The sequence below is a fragment of the Lagopus muta genome, chromosome 7 (assembly GCF_023343835.1).
Source record: "Lagopus muta isolate bLagMut1 chromosome 7, bLagMut1 primary, whole genome shotgun sequence".
Lineage (NCBI taxonomy): Eukaryota > Metazoa > Chordata > Aves > Galliformes > Phasianidae > Lagopus > Lagopus muta.
In genome coordinates this window covers 19,691,312-19,706,607 of record NC_064439.1, presented here as the reverse complement: position 1 = coordinate 19,706,607, position 15,296 = coordinate 19,691,312, and the positions used below count along the sequence as shown (strand labels likewise).

At 42.0% G+C, this 15,296-nt stretch overlaps 1 protein-coding gene across 1 annotated transcript in view; it reads right to left on the bottom strand.

Annotated features, from left to right (window-relative positions):
- Positions 1–13,396, bottom strand: part of ST8SIA6 (ST8 alpha-N-acetyl-neuraminide alpha-2,8-sialyltransferase 6) — a 52,205-nt gene extending 38,809 nt beyond the window's left edge. The window contains exon 1 of the mRNA XM_048951457.1: positions 13,274–13,396. Coding sequence (XP_048807414.1) covers positions 13,274–13,281 — 8 coding nt within the window. The 5' untranslated portion in view covers positions 13,282–13,396. The remainder of the gene's footprint in view (positions 1–13,273) is intronic.
- Positions 13,397–15,296: the final 1,900 nt, after the last annotated feature.

Sequence of the window (15,296 nt, the reverse complement as noted above, 5' to 3'; positions counted from 1 at the left end):
GCCCCGGCGTCCGGGTCGCTGTGCTGTGGTATTTCTTCACGTTACCTACAGAGAACACCGAGCACGTTCTTTATGTGTAGAACACCTCTACAGTGTTTTGAGTAAATGACCGTCTGTCTGCCTGCAAGCTTGCACGCCCTTTTCGAGTAGTTGAATAGCATTGCTCTCGTGAGGCTGATGCTGCTATGTGAAGCCTAGTGAAACGGCAGGGCTTCGTTAATGAGGAGCACTGTATTAAGAAAATGGGTAACAGAGCTACTGCACCTTCAGGCAGCTGCTCAGTCACAGCCAGCAGGCTGATAACTCACATCTGCAGCTTCTTCCATCTCCCTCCCGCCTCTGAAAGCATCTCTTCTTGCCACGCTCTGAAGCCTCATAATCCTCCAACACGAAGCCCCGTTGCAGTTATACAAATGAGAAAGCGAGGGACATGGTAATGTGCTGGGTAAGTGGCTGGATATTGCAGTGAGCTGCAGCGTGCCTCTGGTTCGTCAAAGGAGCTGTGTGGCACCCGCTGCGATGCTCTACACCAGGAAATATCCAATTATTTGTTTTAGGGCACTTGTGAAGACACTGGAGAGCTGTGCTGTCAATGTTGGCAGGAAGCTAGAGGGGCAGCAGGTACTGCCTGGCTCAGTGCTCGAAGCCCACAGCATGCATGGCTCAGTTTTCCTCCTGGCTTTGAAGTCCTTGGTCACAATCCAGAAACAAAACACTATAGTAGGGCTGCTGAAGTCCTGTAGAAGTGTGCCGTCCTGGGTCTGTCAGCAATTGTATACATCTCAAAGAAATTTCACCTACTTTAAAAACAATTTTCCTTCTCAGGCATGTGCTATAAGCTTAGTGGACACCGTATGTGAACATGTAGGGGCACATAGGCAGGCTTCTCAATTTAGATGTCTTTGCTGGTTAGCAGATATCAGAGGATTCAGGTCTACAGTTGCCTCAGAAAAGCATGAAGGTTTCTGTTCGTCAAGCTACTTCAAAATTCCCATTAAACAGTAATTTTTCCACTTTAAAAGGTCTAATGATACTCCATATAAGCTGTACAGGAAGGACAACTAAGCATTACAATCCAGAAGATAATTGTTTTCCCCCCTCCCCCCTTCTTGATATGACTTCCCTGTAAGAGTACAGTTTTCCCCTGAGTTCTGAACTATCACTGTCAGCTAATCCATGAGAAATTTAGTGATGTCAGTAGGGATGTCATATTTTGAGCTAGAGGTCTGTTGCCAACAACAGTCTATAATACCCCAGCAGAAGTCTTTATTTTTTTCCCCCCCCTTTTTCCCTCTGGATCAAAAGGTTAATCTGTGCAATACTGAAGTTCTCACAAAAAGAAGATTATCAAACCTATCTGTATAATTAGACTTAGCAGTTGGTGCTTGTTGTTTACAAACAACTTCACAGACATCTATTGATTGAGTGTCACAGTATCTGTAGATGCTATCAGCTTTAATTCTGTCAGAAAAGCTTCGGAAAGAGGTTTAGTGACCTACCTAAGGGGGTGAGATGAGAATTTATGATGAAACCAGCATTCCTAAATTCAAATCCTATTTTAATGATCATATTTGTCTCTTGCATTATGTTGCCACATCAGGAGCAACAGTATCAGGTAACCTCACAGAAGGGACACAGATAGAGGTAAGATGCCATGTAGAAGATGCACACAGAAGCTGTCCCGCCCCTTCCTGACAGCTGGAAGCTGCTGCATCTTGGCAGCATCCCCCAGCTTCTGATTCCCATTAGCTTCAAAGTCAGTGAGAACTGATAATTGCTGGCTTGCACAAGAGGAAGGGATCACTGATCAGCCAGGTGGTGTCACAATGACTTCTTCACCAAGTTCATGCAACCTGACTTTTTGGAAAAAGCATGGCCTTGGGTATCATCTGTGAAAGGCTGCTTCCTCCAGGTCAACTGGACTGCATATTAGGAGTCTGGTGGCGATGCCTGTAGGGCTGCCTGGTCACAGGGTGCTAGTTAGCCTTCTTATTTCCAGCAGCTAAATTACCTTAAGTAATTAATGTTCATTAAATGCTTTCCTAATGCTACCTTATCAAAGCAATGGCTGTCACAGGAGTGTTAGTGGCTTCAAATAAGAGGGGAGGTGACTGGTACAATCAGGAAGGAGACAAAGACACCAGAGATATTCCAGTTTCTCTGGAATCTCACATCACAGTAAAGCACGGGAGACTCCAGAGCAAGATGCAGGAGATGTAGGTGAGAGACTACTCTTTGGTCATTCTCAGATGAGATATCAATGGGAGCAGGTGCTGTTAGCAAAAACAAAACAACCTCAGAGCCCAATCCAAAACTAATAAGTCTTTTGTGTGTTCATTAGTGCTACACCTTTTTGAAGTCTTTCCTTACTGCTTTTCAGGATTTTTTTTTTTTTCAGATCTTATCAAAAAGGCTTATTAAAATAACTAAATCCAGCTGTCAAGCTGTGTTGAGGTCTGCCTAGAACAAGTGAAGTTTCAGCTGTTCAGAACCAGTTACATGTACCCCAGTTTTGTGACAGTCATCAGTGACAACTTCTGTAAGGCACCATTCCCTCTCCACAGTCAAGGTGAAAAGGGGGCACATGCAGAACATTTCAAGATGCTGAGCATGTTGGAAGATCTCACATGGTGGCAGGACTTGCCTCCTGTGCACAAAATGAGTGGAATTTTCAATGTTGTATACTTGACTATGCTTTTTATGCATCAAAAGAAAGTATTGCTTGTGCTCCACTAGAGTTTTCTCTTTAGTTTAACCAAGTAGTCAGCTTCCACTGTTCAGCAATCATGATCCTGCCTGAAAGCAGACAAACACCCATTGTCTAAAATGCACCTTCTAGCATAAATGAACTTGAGGCTAGTAACTGTACTAAGAATCAGTGCTCTATTGCCAGCAACCAGCCAAGACTCCATCCAATTAAGGGCACGGCTGGCATTCAAATGCCCATGATTGTAGTGCAGTCCAATATGTATGTTCTCCCTAAGGAAGCTAATGGGGAGAAGAGGATCTGAATACTAATGAGGTACGAAGGATGATTTTAGTGCAAAATCCTCAACAACTTGCAAGTTGTTAACCTGAAGATAGGTACTTTTTCTGTTCTTTCCCTAAATGTGCTTAATGAGACTTCTTAATGTAACACCATAAGAAATTATGGGTATGGGTTCAGGTGAGAACAGTGTGTTCTTGAGGCAGCAGGTAGTAACAGACTCCTGGGGAAGGGGCATGCAACAATCTGTCCCCAGGCCCTTTCCCAGCTTCCATCAATCAGAGTTTAGTCCCATTTCATGGTTTCTTTTTCTATAATTGTGCCTAATTGCTTTTTGAAACCATGTAAACTTCTGGCATCTAGAGCAGCTTGTGTCAATGCTTTCCATCCAATTTGAAATCCTTCCCATTATGGTTGCCCCAGGAACAATTTTCTAAGAAAAATTCCTGTTGTTATTTGGAACCCCTAGTTTCCCGTGCTAAAGGACATAAAGCACTAAGTATTCTTTTGCAAGGAATTCTGTTACACATTGCACAAATCAGCACTGTTCTTAATAGATATTCACAGCATCTATCGCTAGAATGAAGACCAAGTTATTACAGAGCATACTGTGAGTGCAAATTAAATAATAATGCACGACAGTCAACCAAATCCTAATGAACCAATGGCACAATGTCAAATCCATCAGGAACAAAGACTTCTAATACTATTATTAACAGCCCAAACAAACAAAGCAAGTAAATCAACCTTGACAAACACAGTTCAAGTAACTTTCACTTGTTGTAGATCAGTGTGCAGGTTGATGGTACAGCCCAAACTGCTTCAAAGTGCCTGCACAATGGATGAGAGCTGTGACTCCAAGATGACACCTAATGCAAGGGTTCTTATTGTGCTGAATGGTCAGCAGCTGAGCTAATTACATCAAAACTATCATTTCTTTCCATTAGTGAATATGGAAAGTATGCCCAGCTGCTTATCTGTACAAAAATCTAAGTTTGGAATCACATTTATTGAAGTGTGAATGTAAAATGCCATGAGAATGAGAAACCACGGTGGAATCAGATCATCCTTAATGATGCAGTGATCAGGCAGTACTCTTTATGCTTATGGAAAGCCACAGTATACAAAAATACCGTATCTAGGCAAAGAAGGGCGATTACTTGTAAGAAAAGAGAAGGACAGCTCTCTGAGGGGAAGATTATCTACTGAGTTTGTACCAAGGCAGTGGCCTGATGGCCATCTCCAGGCTGGCTATTTGGGATTGTAGTGCACTGAGAAAAAAGTAAATCTGGAGCTGCCTTTTTTTTTTTTTTTTTTTTTGCATCCTTACATTTCTTTTGTTGAATTTCACATAAAGTACAGTAAGTAAAAAATAAGGACACATGCAGATGTATGGGGATAGATGACTTCGTGGGTAATAAAGAAAACAGCAGGTGTGATACAGAGCAAAATAACCTCATGGGTTTAAAGGAACCTGGAACCAGGAGGACAGGACCTCTGCCTCCAAACTGAGGAAAAGCCATTAACCTCATTAAATGAGGTTAGAAATATGACCTCCTAGACTGCAACCTAAACTTATTTCCACATAATACTGATTCTCCCATTTTACTCTGCAATAAAAAGTGTTCAATGCTTCATAGAAGCACCACTGCTGCAAATCCCAGATTCTCTACTTCCCATATCATGTCATTTTGAAGCTATTTGCAGAGTTATGCAGTAAATGCTGATAAGGCTGCGGTGCAGGAAGGTGCCAGATGGGTGCAAGTGTACCCTTGCCCCTGTGCCTGCAGTGCTTGTGACCCACAGAGGGATGTGAGTTCTGAACAGGGCTTGTAGATGCAAGGTGCTCAGCTTAGAACCAACACCCCAGAGGTCAAGTGGAAGAGGAGTGGATCATGAGAATGTTGAAGGGCCTGTGAACCAGCTCAGACTCATTAGTATTAGTTAAATTGAGGCCAGTCTCATGCTTCCAGTTGAGCACGTGGCAAAAATCATGCTTAGAAGAAGCTCCACAATGAACTATCAGCATGAAACATCAGGGCACAGGGGCACATCCACGCTGCAATAGAGAAAAGCAAAACAGTAACAACTGTCAGAACACACCCTGGGAAGAAAAGAGACATGGGAAAATTGGCCATGCAAGAACATGAGTCTTATCAGTGGGACAGCCTTCCTGGTTCAGGAACCTCAGGAAAACCAAGTGAAGGGGAAAAGAAAAAAGCACAGACAATTCTTTATTTGTATTTACCTAGTAATGCCCTGAGCTATTATAAATTGGAACTGAAAGCCTTTACCTCCAAACAGAAATAAGTCCAGGCAACTCCAACAGCCAGGAAGATACATAGGCACATGGAAAGGTGTAATGCAATAGAAAGTATAACAAGATAGCAAAGCAGTAAAATCTCAGGGTACGGCAAGTGAGGATCTACTTAGACATAATAACAGCAGGTATAGAAATAAGAGAAAGAAGCTGCTTACCTTCAGAAGACCCATAAGGCCCTCAGGTAGGAAGGGATCTCCTCCCCTGCCAGCCCTTAAATGAAGTCTGGGAAAGGGTGGATCCTGGCTCCATCCCTTCCAATCTCTCAGATACACTGCTTGCACCTGAGCAACCCTGGGCTTGCCCTCATAACAGGTGTTCAATCACTGGTTCAAGCTGTGATTTAGCATTCCCACTATAGAAATCTTACTGTCTACTGGCATTATCTCAAATTTTTATTTGAGAGTTTTTATTCTCTATTAGGTATTCTGAAGTAACTTTCTGTCTGAATGACACTGGGTGAAGATCAGAGCCCAGAATGGGCCAGCACTCACTGGGTTCACATCAGCAGTGGAGCATGGCCAGAGCAGCATTGCTGCTGGGGTTGGTGAGAGGAGGGTGAGTGGGGCTGAGTCCAGCCTGTGATTAGTAGTAAGTGAGAAGCTATGGCCTGAGCCCTGGCCAGGGAATGCAGATGGTGTTAGATGCAGCTATGGGGTCTTGGATTTCTTTCATCCCCCAGCAATGAATTTTGTGTGGAGCTCTCCATCTCTGTGTCCTCAAAACTCATCCTGCTACATGCATCACTACATCCTGCCGTATGTAAATACAATCTCCTCTGTGATTCATGCAATAATTAAAAGCAACAATTATTTTAAATGTTACCTTCCCCACTTCAGTAAATAGGCTGGTATCCGTGCGTCAGCGACAGACCTCGCTGATCATGTTGCACTCCAACTCGCTTTCATTAGGCTCTGCAAATATACTGCAGTTCTCGCAAAATCCACGTGCTGGGTAAGCCAGAATCTCTGTTACAGTTCTCAGATATCCACTTATGTATTTGTCTCCCTCTCAATTACTGTACTTCCAGAGAAAGCACACTGTTGCTTATTATTATCTAGTGTATTCAATGTCCTGGCAGGAGAGAATTAAAGTCAGGCAGAGGGGAAAACTGAGCATAGCCTGGGAAAATTCAGTGCCATCTGAGCAGAGGAATAAATAAATACTCTTACATTTAGCATTATTTTACAGAACAGACATTCAGTAACCCGCTCCTAGGTGACACTTCTGCAGCACATGCTCATTTTCTGATCCACCTTCATTTTAACCTTGAGGGCTGTAACACTGACAGTACTCATTTAGAGACACACTGCTTTATGTGCCATCAGAAATTCCCCACAGCTAACAATTCCAGCTAATGCAATTAGTTTATTAAGTGTATGGTTTACATGTAATGTTTCTGAGTCATTTTTATTCAATGGTATTGGCATAACTGATTGTCAGATCTGAGACAGTTGGTTAAAACATGTTGGTGCTAGGGAGAAGGATCCAAAGAGGAGAGCTGGGGATGCTGGGGGCTGTGTGAGGGCTCAGTGTGGGGGGGAGGCCAGTGGCCCCCAGGGGAATGCTGAGCCTCAAGGGTGAGGGAAGCAGTGGGGAGGAGGATGAAGACATTTTTATCAGAGAGAATGCTGATGCTTGAAGTACTATTATCATGCTGCTGGGAGATGTGCATTTTAAATACATTTAAAATCCTTTGCTTTTAATTTTCTGTTTGCATATTGCATGAGTGTGCATTTGACCGAATAGCTGAGTGTGTGTAAAAGGCAATTCTAAAGCAAGGAATCTTCACTTGAAACCTGCAGCTGGAGAAAATTTATTCCAGCTTTCCAGATGTGCTCAGGCTCAGCTTGGCTGTGTTTAGGAGCACACTGAGAACAGCAAGCAGGCAGTATGTGCTTTTGTTGATAACTGTTGGGTGCTGTCATGAAAACCTGAGTTCGTCATGTGGCAGAGACAGGGTAGGGCAAGCAATAGCAGGCAGCACACAGCCCCTCTGCATACCACCCCAAACCCAGCTGCATCTTTCTTGGGAACAGGGGCTGCTTGAGCCCTGCACTGCTCCTTCACTCCTTCCACAGTTCATTCATCAGTAGTGCATGCGGTGTAATAGTTGTGTGCAAAATTGTTCATTTCACCAGACTGAGGCCCCAAATTCAGTCTAGATAGGAGGAAATGGAGCCAGCTCCCTTTCTCAGATCTGGAGAGCAAAATGATCTGCACTGAATTGCATGTTTTCAGTTCTGTGGCACACTTAGCTGCTAGCTGAGGATGACTAACACATAGTGGCAGGGATCTGGAAGAGCTGTTGAGTGCATAGTGTACAGAGTGCTGCAGGACAGGAACCGTTGGTCATCCTGGGCCCTGTTGTGTCTCTGCCCCAGTGATGTGCATTGGGATCCAAAGAAAGATGGTCTCTGAAAATTAAAAGGTGGAATTCAAAACAGACATGCTTATTTATTTGTTCAGATACTGCATTGTTTGTAAAGCTGTTACACGGCTCCATAATTCAATGTTTTGCTCTTTAACAATTGCTGAGCAGCCTCATAATAAATAATGCTATCCCGTTTACTGTCATTTTACATTTACTGAGCATATAATTTATCTAGACTCATAAAGACAATACAGGTAGCTTTTAATAAGCACAAAAAAAAAGTTCAGACTAAACCAAAGAGTGAGTGTATGGCCATAGAAGTGCTCTCCCAGCAGGCAACAAAAAGATGCTGCTTGATGTTCCACAGGACACATTGGCCTGGGAATGTGGAGATCTGCTCTCACAAGGCACTGATGTGAATCCATGCCCTGGACACCACCTGGCTGAGGCGTTGGGTCTGATGTGAAGTGAGGGGTAGTGCTGCAACATCCTGACCTGTAGCAAGCGCTGGATGGGAGAGGAGGGACAGGAGCCCTGTTTACCCCAGCATTTGGATGAAAAAGCCCTGGGATGGCAAAATGAACTGCGGGGTGGGGACACTGGAATCAAGGCACTCTTGGTCTTTTCTGGCTAGAGAGAGCTGCCATTACGTTTTTTTGATGATGGCATCTGCACTCACAGGTCAAGGTAGTATAACAAAAGTGACAGAACCTGTTTGGCTATGCTGATTTATACTGGAATCATAAGGCTAGGACTGTATGATATTTGGCAATTTGTCTAAGATTCCTAATTCCACATTTAGCCACCTCTGATATTTATGCACAGATTTTTTTTTAAATTAAGTTATTAAACACAAACTCCAAAAATTAACTTACCATGAACGTTTTCTTTTTAAGTAGCCTACAGATACTGTTTTATTCTAGGCAGATGAAATCTAAGATGAATAAATGATATACAAACAAGCTGATTTTGCCAGCTTTAGGTACAAATCTTGTAAGGACCTCTGCTTCTAGAAGGAGGCTCAAGTGATGTATTTTTCATGCAAACATCAGCCTTATTAGATCTAGCAAGTTAAAAGATCTTGAAAAAAATAAAAATACCAGTAACATGACTGGAATGCCGTGACTGGGTTTCGTGTGATCAGGTACAGTCATTTAAAATACACATATCTGCATCTGAATCCTTCACCGTGGCTTCAGTTATATTTAAAACAGGTAGTTGGTTCTGGGGAGAAATTTACTGCATCAGAATTAGTGGGGAAGGAGTTCTCAGGGAGTCCAAGCCCCTCTGGTGGAACTTACCAGGGCTGGGAAGGGCCCTGGCCATCTGAATTCAGGTGGGGCTGGAGAGTGGAGTTTGCAGCAGTCATGTTAAGGTCACACCGAATGTGCTCACTCTGGTAGTGGTGCTACAGAAAGCCCATTGACCTCTAACTAATTTTTCCCCCAGTTATCAAAGGCTTGGAAAGAATACTGCATTTAATTTTTTATTTATACCCATGAGAGAGAAAATGTTTAATGAGTTGCTATATGCAGTAATGTGCCAGAGAGCTAAGAGAGAAGCAAGTCAGTGAAATGCTGTGTTCTGTCAGGCTGAGCATGCTCCTGCAAGAAAACAAACTGCCAGCAGTTTTATTGTGCCGAGCCATGAATGTGCAATGCAATTATGACAGATAAAGCTCCCAGATGGAGCTCACGGAGCCAGGCATGGGGAGTCTGGACACCTCCGTAGCCTGGTGAACCCAGAGACCCCCGTGGCCTGGTGAGAAGGCCCAGCACTGCAGGTTGGCCGGTGGCAGAAGCCGAGCTCCTTAAAATAAAGGTTGGCAACACTGTAAGGACACAATCTTAAGCTCCAGTAAAATAAAGACATGCTCTAGGATTCCCAGAAACTGACAATTGAATTGAAGCCCTGCAAGTGAGCTGTTCCTAAAACCCCAAACTTTCTTATCACTTCATTTGAGTCTTTGTATTCATGTAGAGAAGCAGAAGTGTTCAAAGAATTTCCTTAATAGAAATATTCAAAAGCTCTTCAAAGTTCCTCTTTCTTAAGTAACTTTGCTATGGAATGGGAGCTATTAATTAATGTAGATAATGCCATCTCAGAAAACAGTGAGCTTGGCTGCAGGAGGAGTTTGTTCCATGCTTCTCCAGCCACTACTTTGTCTCAGAGTGCTTACTGAGGAGCCTGATAATTTGAAATTAAGGTTGCCACAGGATTTCTTCAATGCACCTGAACAAAATAGTCACTGTTTGTTGAGCTGTTGATACTTCTTACTCTGTATTTTATAGGAATACATTTTATTTTTATACCTGAGCTAGAATCAGTAATAGCCCATGACGTAGCAATAGATTATGCTGCTGTGTAATTAAAAAAGCAAACAGTTTGGTCATAAGTTGCTTCTCTGCACACATAAATTAAACTAAATTGAAGGGGATTGCCTTTCCCTGGGCAGGATTAAAATGATAGCTGTTTCTGAGATCAGGAAAATACTCCCTGGACAAAACCTCAGGAAACTGAGGGATGCCTTGGATTTAATTATTCATCTTGTGATACTCAGTGATTTTCCCACTGCTCAGTCACCGGAGTCATGAGATTCTAGGCTTTAAAATTGCAAAGGAAAAAATAAACAAACAAAAAAGAACCTCCAGAGAGTTAGAGAAATCCAGGAGAAACAAGATGAAATGTCTTGGAAGAAGTGCTGTGTTCCTACAGTTTTTGAAAATCTGTGCTTGACAGTGTCAGCCCTCTCTGTCTTCAGCAGTGCTAAACAACTGCTACTGTTCATGGAGATAATTTTTAAGCCATTTAGCACCACCTGGTCCATAGAGGAATGCCCCAGTGCACCAAGATGGGGCAGGGCCCTGTCACCCATCCTAACAGCTAGGTTTTTACCTCCAGAATGAAGCTGGACAAGGACTGACAGACACTTAAGGTGATAATAATGGCCAACTTAGGGCTTAGCATAGCGTAATCCCTCTGTCCAACCATATCCAAGAGCAGAATTAGAAGGAAAGTGTACACAGACAGGTTTTTCCTTAGTGTGACTGCTCAGCTTGAAGCAGTGGAAATGCTATGAGATCTCTGATCTCCAGGCTGTCTTGCTAAAAAACAACTCAGGGATTTGTCTTCTACTGATCTGTCAAAACCCCTTTTGCCACGTGGAGGTGAATCTCACTCTTGATTTGGGCACAGTGTGAAAACAAAAAAAAATACTCTATAACCTCGGATTCAATCTCTGATAATTTCACTGCATGATCTTCATGGTGTGAAAACGGTGACTAACATTTTCTCATTTATTATCCTCATACCAGTCAATGATTTAAATATCTTTGTCTTACTGCTTCTAAGCCGATGTGCTGTTTTCTGTTCCATATTTCTACATCTGGAAGCAATTCTCAAAAAAAAAAAAAGTGCTAAAAAATTAGAAACACAACATATGAAAAAATCCAATTTTTCCAGTGTCTATTTTCAGGACATTTTTTCATTGTATTTGATAACTGATTTGCCAATACTTCAAGCCACAATTCTAACAAGCTCTTTTTGCACAAATTCAAGATTCAATAACGAGGTTCTGACTATCTTTCCCTTACAGTTGAATGAAACAAAGAAAAATAGCCAAAGAAAATGTGAGGATAAGTCAATCTAAACAGCAGAAACAATGTCGTATAAAGGGGAAAAAAAATAATGTCATTCTGGATTGTATCTCTACTTGCAGCGGGAAAAATGCAAGAAATGTCACTTCAAGGTTTTGTGGAAGAGTCTAATTTGAAGGAACTATTTATAGGGGCTGCATATTATGTTAATTTAGTTTCTCCTGATGTACAAAGGCTTCCTTTGAGAGCTTTTGTAGTAAGAGAAGGAAGAGAGCAAGAAAGGGAGAGGCTCTCACAGACAGAGCTATGATAAAAGCCTCTGTCATTATAACAGATCATCAGAATGAGAAGGAAATGGCAAGACACCGTTCATCACTTTGAGAAATGCTGATGAACAGCTCATGGTTAGGTAGGAGTACCTACAGTATTTACGAGGAGGGCTATGTTATCAGAAGAATGCAATATTTCCTATTTGCAGGCTGTTTACCGACCCAGCCTGCTTTCTACCACTCTATTTGTTATTTGCAAGGATTCATTCGTACACCTCACTCAAAACAGGAAGAAAAAAAAAATCATTTCTATTTGAGAATGGGTTTCATTTCACAGAAATGGTTTTTTTTTGCATAAATGGGATGAGAAATTTTCAGCTTGTAGACTGTATGCAAACAAGCTGTTTTAAGTGGGTTACATTCATTGTAGTGAGGTCATTGATCATGCTGTTTTTTCCACTTTACGTCTACATTCATGAAAAACAAGCTCTTTGAAGTGGAAAAACAGACCAGAACTGATGAACTATTGACAATGAATATAAATAATAGATAGCAAAAACAGAGAAGATCTGAAAATCATAGAATTTCAGGTTATGTTTTGTTTTTTATGATTTAAAGGGAGCAGTGGCACAGTGGCCATCTTCACAGGTTGTTTTACTCATAAAGCTCCAATTTTTTCAGGGAAAGGAAAAGAAAATCTTTACAATAGAATGCCTGCAAACAGCAAATATGATATGGATAGAGAATGTCATCTCAGAAATTATGTGTTCATAGACACTGCTTTATGGTCAAGGTTTTTTTGCTGCCACTGGAGATGGCAGCCAGCTGCCGCTTGGCCTGCCCTCACCATTAGAGCTCTTCCAAAAACATGGTGCTGGACAAAGGCTGGGCAAAGGCAAACAAAACACCAGAAATAATTACCTTGAAACTAATTCTGATTTCTTATCTGTAGCAAGATGTGTTCACGCTTGTCCGTACCAGCAGCACTAACCAGACACAAAACACGAGTTGCTGTGGAAGCATCAGAGAGAGCACCGGCACTCAGAGAGGCAGGCTGAGTACTTGAGTACTGAGTACACTGCTGAGTGTGGGCAGCACTGCCTCTGTGAGGGCACAAGGCAGGGGAGTACTGGAGAAGTTTCCAAGCTCATCATCTTCTCTCCAAAATCACCAAGCTGCCAACATCACTATACCATGTTTTGTATATCACCTAGGCAGTATGGATGCCAAAGCTGAAAGCAGTGGCTCAGAAGGGCTGATGTCCACATAGATGCTGCTAGCTGTGGTGGTTCCATGGCCACCATGGTGTGGAGAGCTCTGCCAGCTTGTACAGGGCTTTTGCTATGGTGTGCACTATCTAGTGTTGTCCTAATGTCATCCCGGATTTATTATCTGATGATCTCACGCTATCAGATCACATCTTGGGCAAGGAAATCTCCTACATATAGATCATATAGATGTAAGGATATATGGCAGGTAGTCTCACCATCATTTATAATTCTTTTTTGTAACCCTAGTCAGCATTTGAGCTGGTAGTGCATAAAATTAGGGTCCTTATCCTCTTTCAGATCTAAGAGAGAAAATGTTCGTTCATCAGTGACTCCCAGTTCAACAATATGCATTGAAACATCATCATCATACACTGAGATGGCAGCTTTTATCAAGACTGCAGAGTCAAAATGAATTGTTCTGGACAGGTGCTTCATTCAGCATATTTGTTTGTCTTACCATCGCATCCCTCAAGGCTAAGGGCACAGCACATCCAGGTTTGCATCCAGTTATTTATGTAACTACTAAGAATAGTTGTAATCTTCAGCTTCGTAAGTTGTCATAAGGTCCCCAGCCAGTGTCACCTGCAGCTGGACAAGAGCATGCAGTAAGCAGCTCCAACTTCTGTAATAACACATCCTTGCATACATCCTTGTATACACAGATGCTGCTCTTCAGATGTCCTTTTTATTGAGATTCACAAGTAACCGTGCCAGGTTCTTCCTGTGGCACTAATATCAGAGAAAAATGGATCATCTGCTTCCTTAAGCTTAGGAGTTTGCCCCCATCAATCTCCACCATGCAGCTCTTAACGCCTGATAATCTAAGTTTAGATATGATGGCAGCTTTCATGTTTTATGTAACAATTTTGTCTGAGACTGAGACTTCATTGTAACTCATATTCCAGATTTGTTTTATCTACTTAATGTCAGAATATTGTTTAAAGAATATCACAGAGCAATTTAAAATTTATGTAAGGAAGATGCAGGCTTTAATTCTGAGAGCCCAGCAAGGATGTGGCTCAGATACCAGCTTCAGAATTTTGCAATGGGCGATTGCAAGTGTTAATACATCCCCTCCCATTGTATCAACTTCTTAAGCCTGAACTTCTTGAAGAAACATAACCGAGATTTAGAGAAACAGTTTCGTCCTGCAATAGTTCCTCTACATTTTCAGTGATGCAACCAAATAGAACCGAATTGGAAAAAGATGACATTTCTAAACATATCCAAGTAGGAAATGATTCAGTAGTTCCAAGGAGAGGAGCCAACTGTGAAAGACCATTTGCAATATGATCTATCTGGAACCCTAAGCCAACCTTTTGTTTTACGAGCTTCAAATCTTTCTATTTCAATGTGTGGTGCTTTCCTTTTTCATCAGAAGATTTTGATCACATGCTGGTTACTTTTGCATCTGGTAGGAAGAATTTGCGTTGTAACTTTCTAAAGAACCCAACACAAAGGAAACTTGGGGTCCCTGCCCTCTGCTTGCACAAACCCCACTGGATGCTCATCAGCCCGGGACAAGGCAGCAGCACACAGCTGATGTGCACTGCTCATCACCAACGGAGCTGCTGCTATTTGAGCGATAAGACTTTGACCTTGGCATCAAAATGTTAATTCGAATTTGTTGCAGGAATGGTCACTGGAGTATGCAGGTCATGTGGACTCTTTTATAACAGCCTATTTTACAGCATGATGAGGTATGGCATGCTCTGTGAGAGCAATCAAAAGCTTGTTTTACCTAATAAGGAAACTGCTGAGGCAAATGAATAACTGCGCTGTTTTCCAATACATTTCACAGCGATTATTTTTTCAGCTTTATGAGGCATGCTGTGGTTATCTTTGAGATGGGTTCAGTGTACCAGCGCTTGACTTTAAACGGAAAGCCGCTGACATCTCTGGGCAGATGTGTGCAGGCACTCAAAAGCCCAGAGCTCCTGTTAGCACTGACTGACAGGATTCATTTAAACCCCCCACTCATCCCCATTGCTTGTTTCTCACCAAAGAAATACCTACTTCTTCTATAAGAAAAAAATGATGTTTTCATTTGATGCTTTTATTTAGGAACTTGCTTATCTGTGATGAAGAAGTTTAAGTTTCATAAAAGGAAAAATGAAGTCCAACTTCATTTCTCTAATTTCTCCTCCATGCAGTTTTAAGGCTTTTCAGACATTAAGTAGTGTAGGAGCTGAAGGTTTACCTATCTGGCATGCTGGTTGAAGGGCCAGCTGTGGCATTTCCTCTTCAGATGGTTTTGCATCATTACTCTGTCCACGAAGAGCATTCCATAAATTATCAATATTACTATTAAATACTTCCTAGTCTTCTCTCTGACATCTGCAAATCACTCTTGGCTTTCTTATTAGCATTAAATAATGCCAATCTTCAGACTATCATCTAAAAATTGCTACTGGGTTTTTTCTTCTTGAAATTGCTGCTGAACTGCCAGAAAGAATGTGTCATTCTACTTTTGTAACATG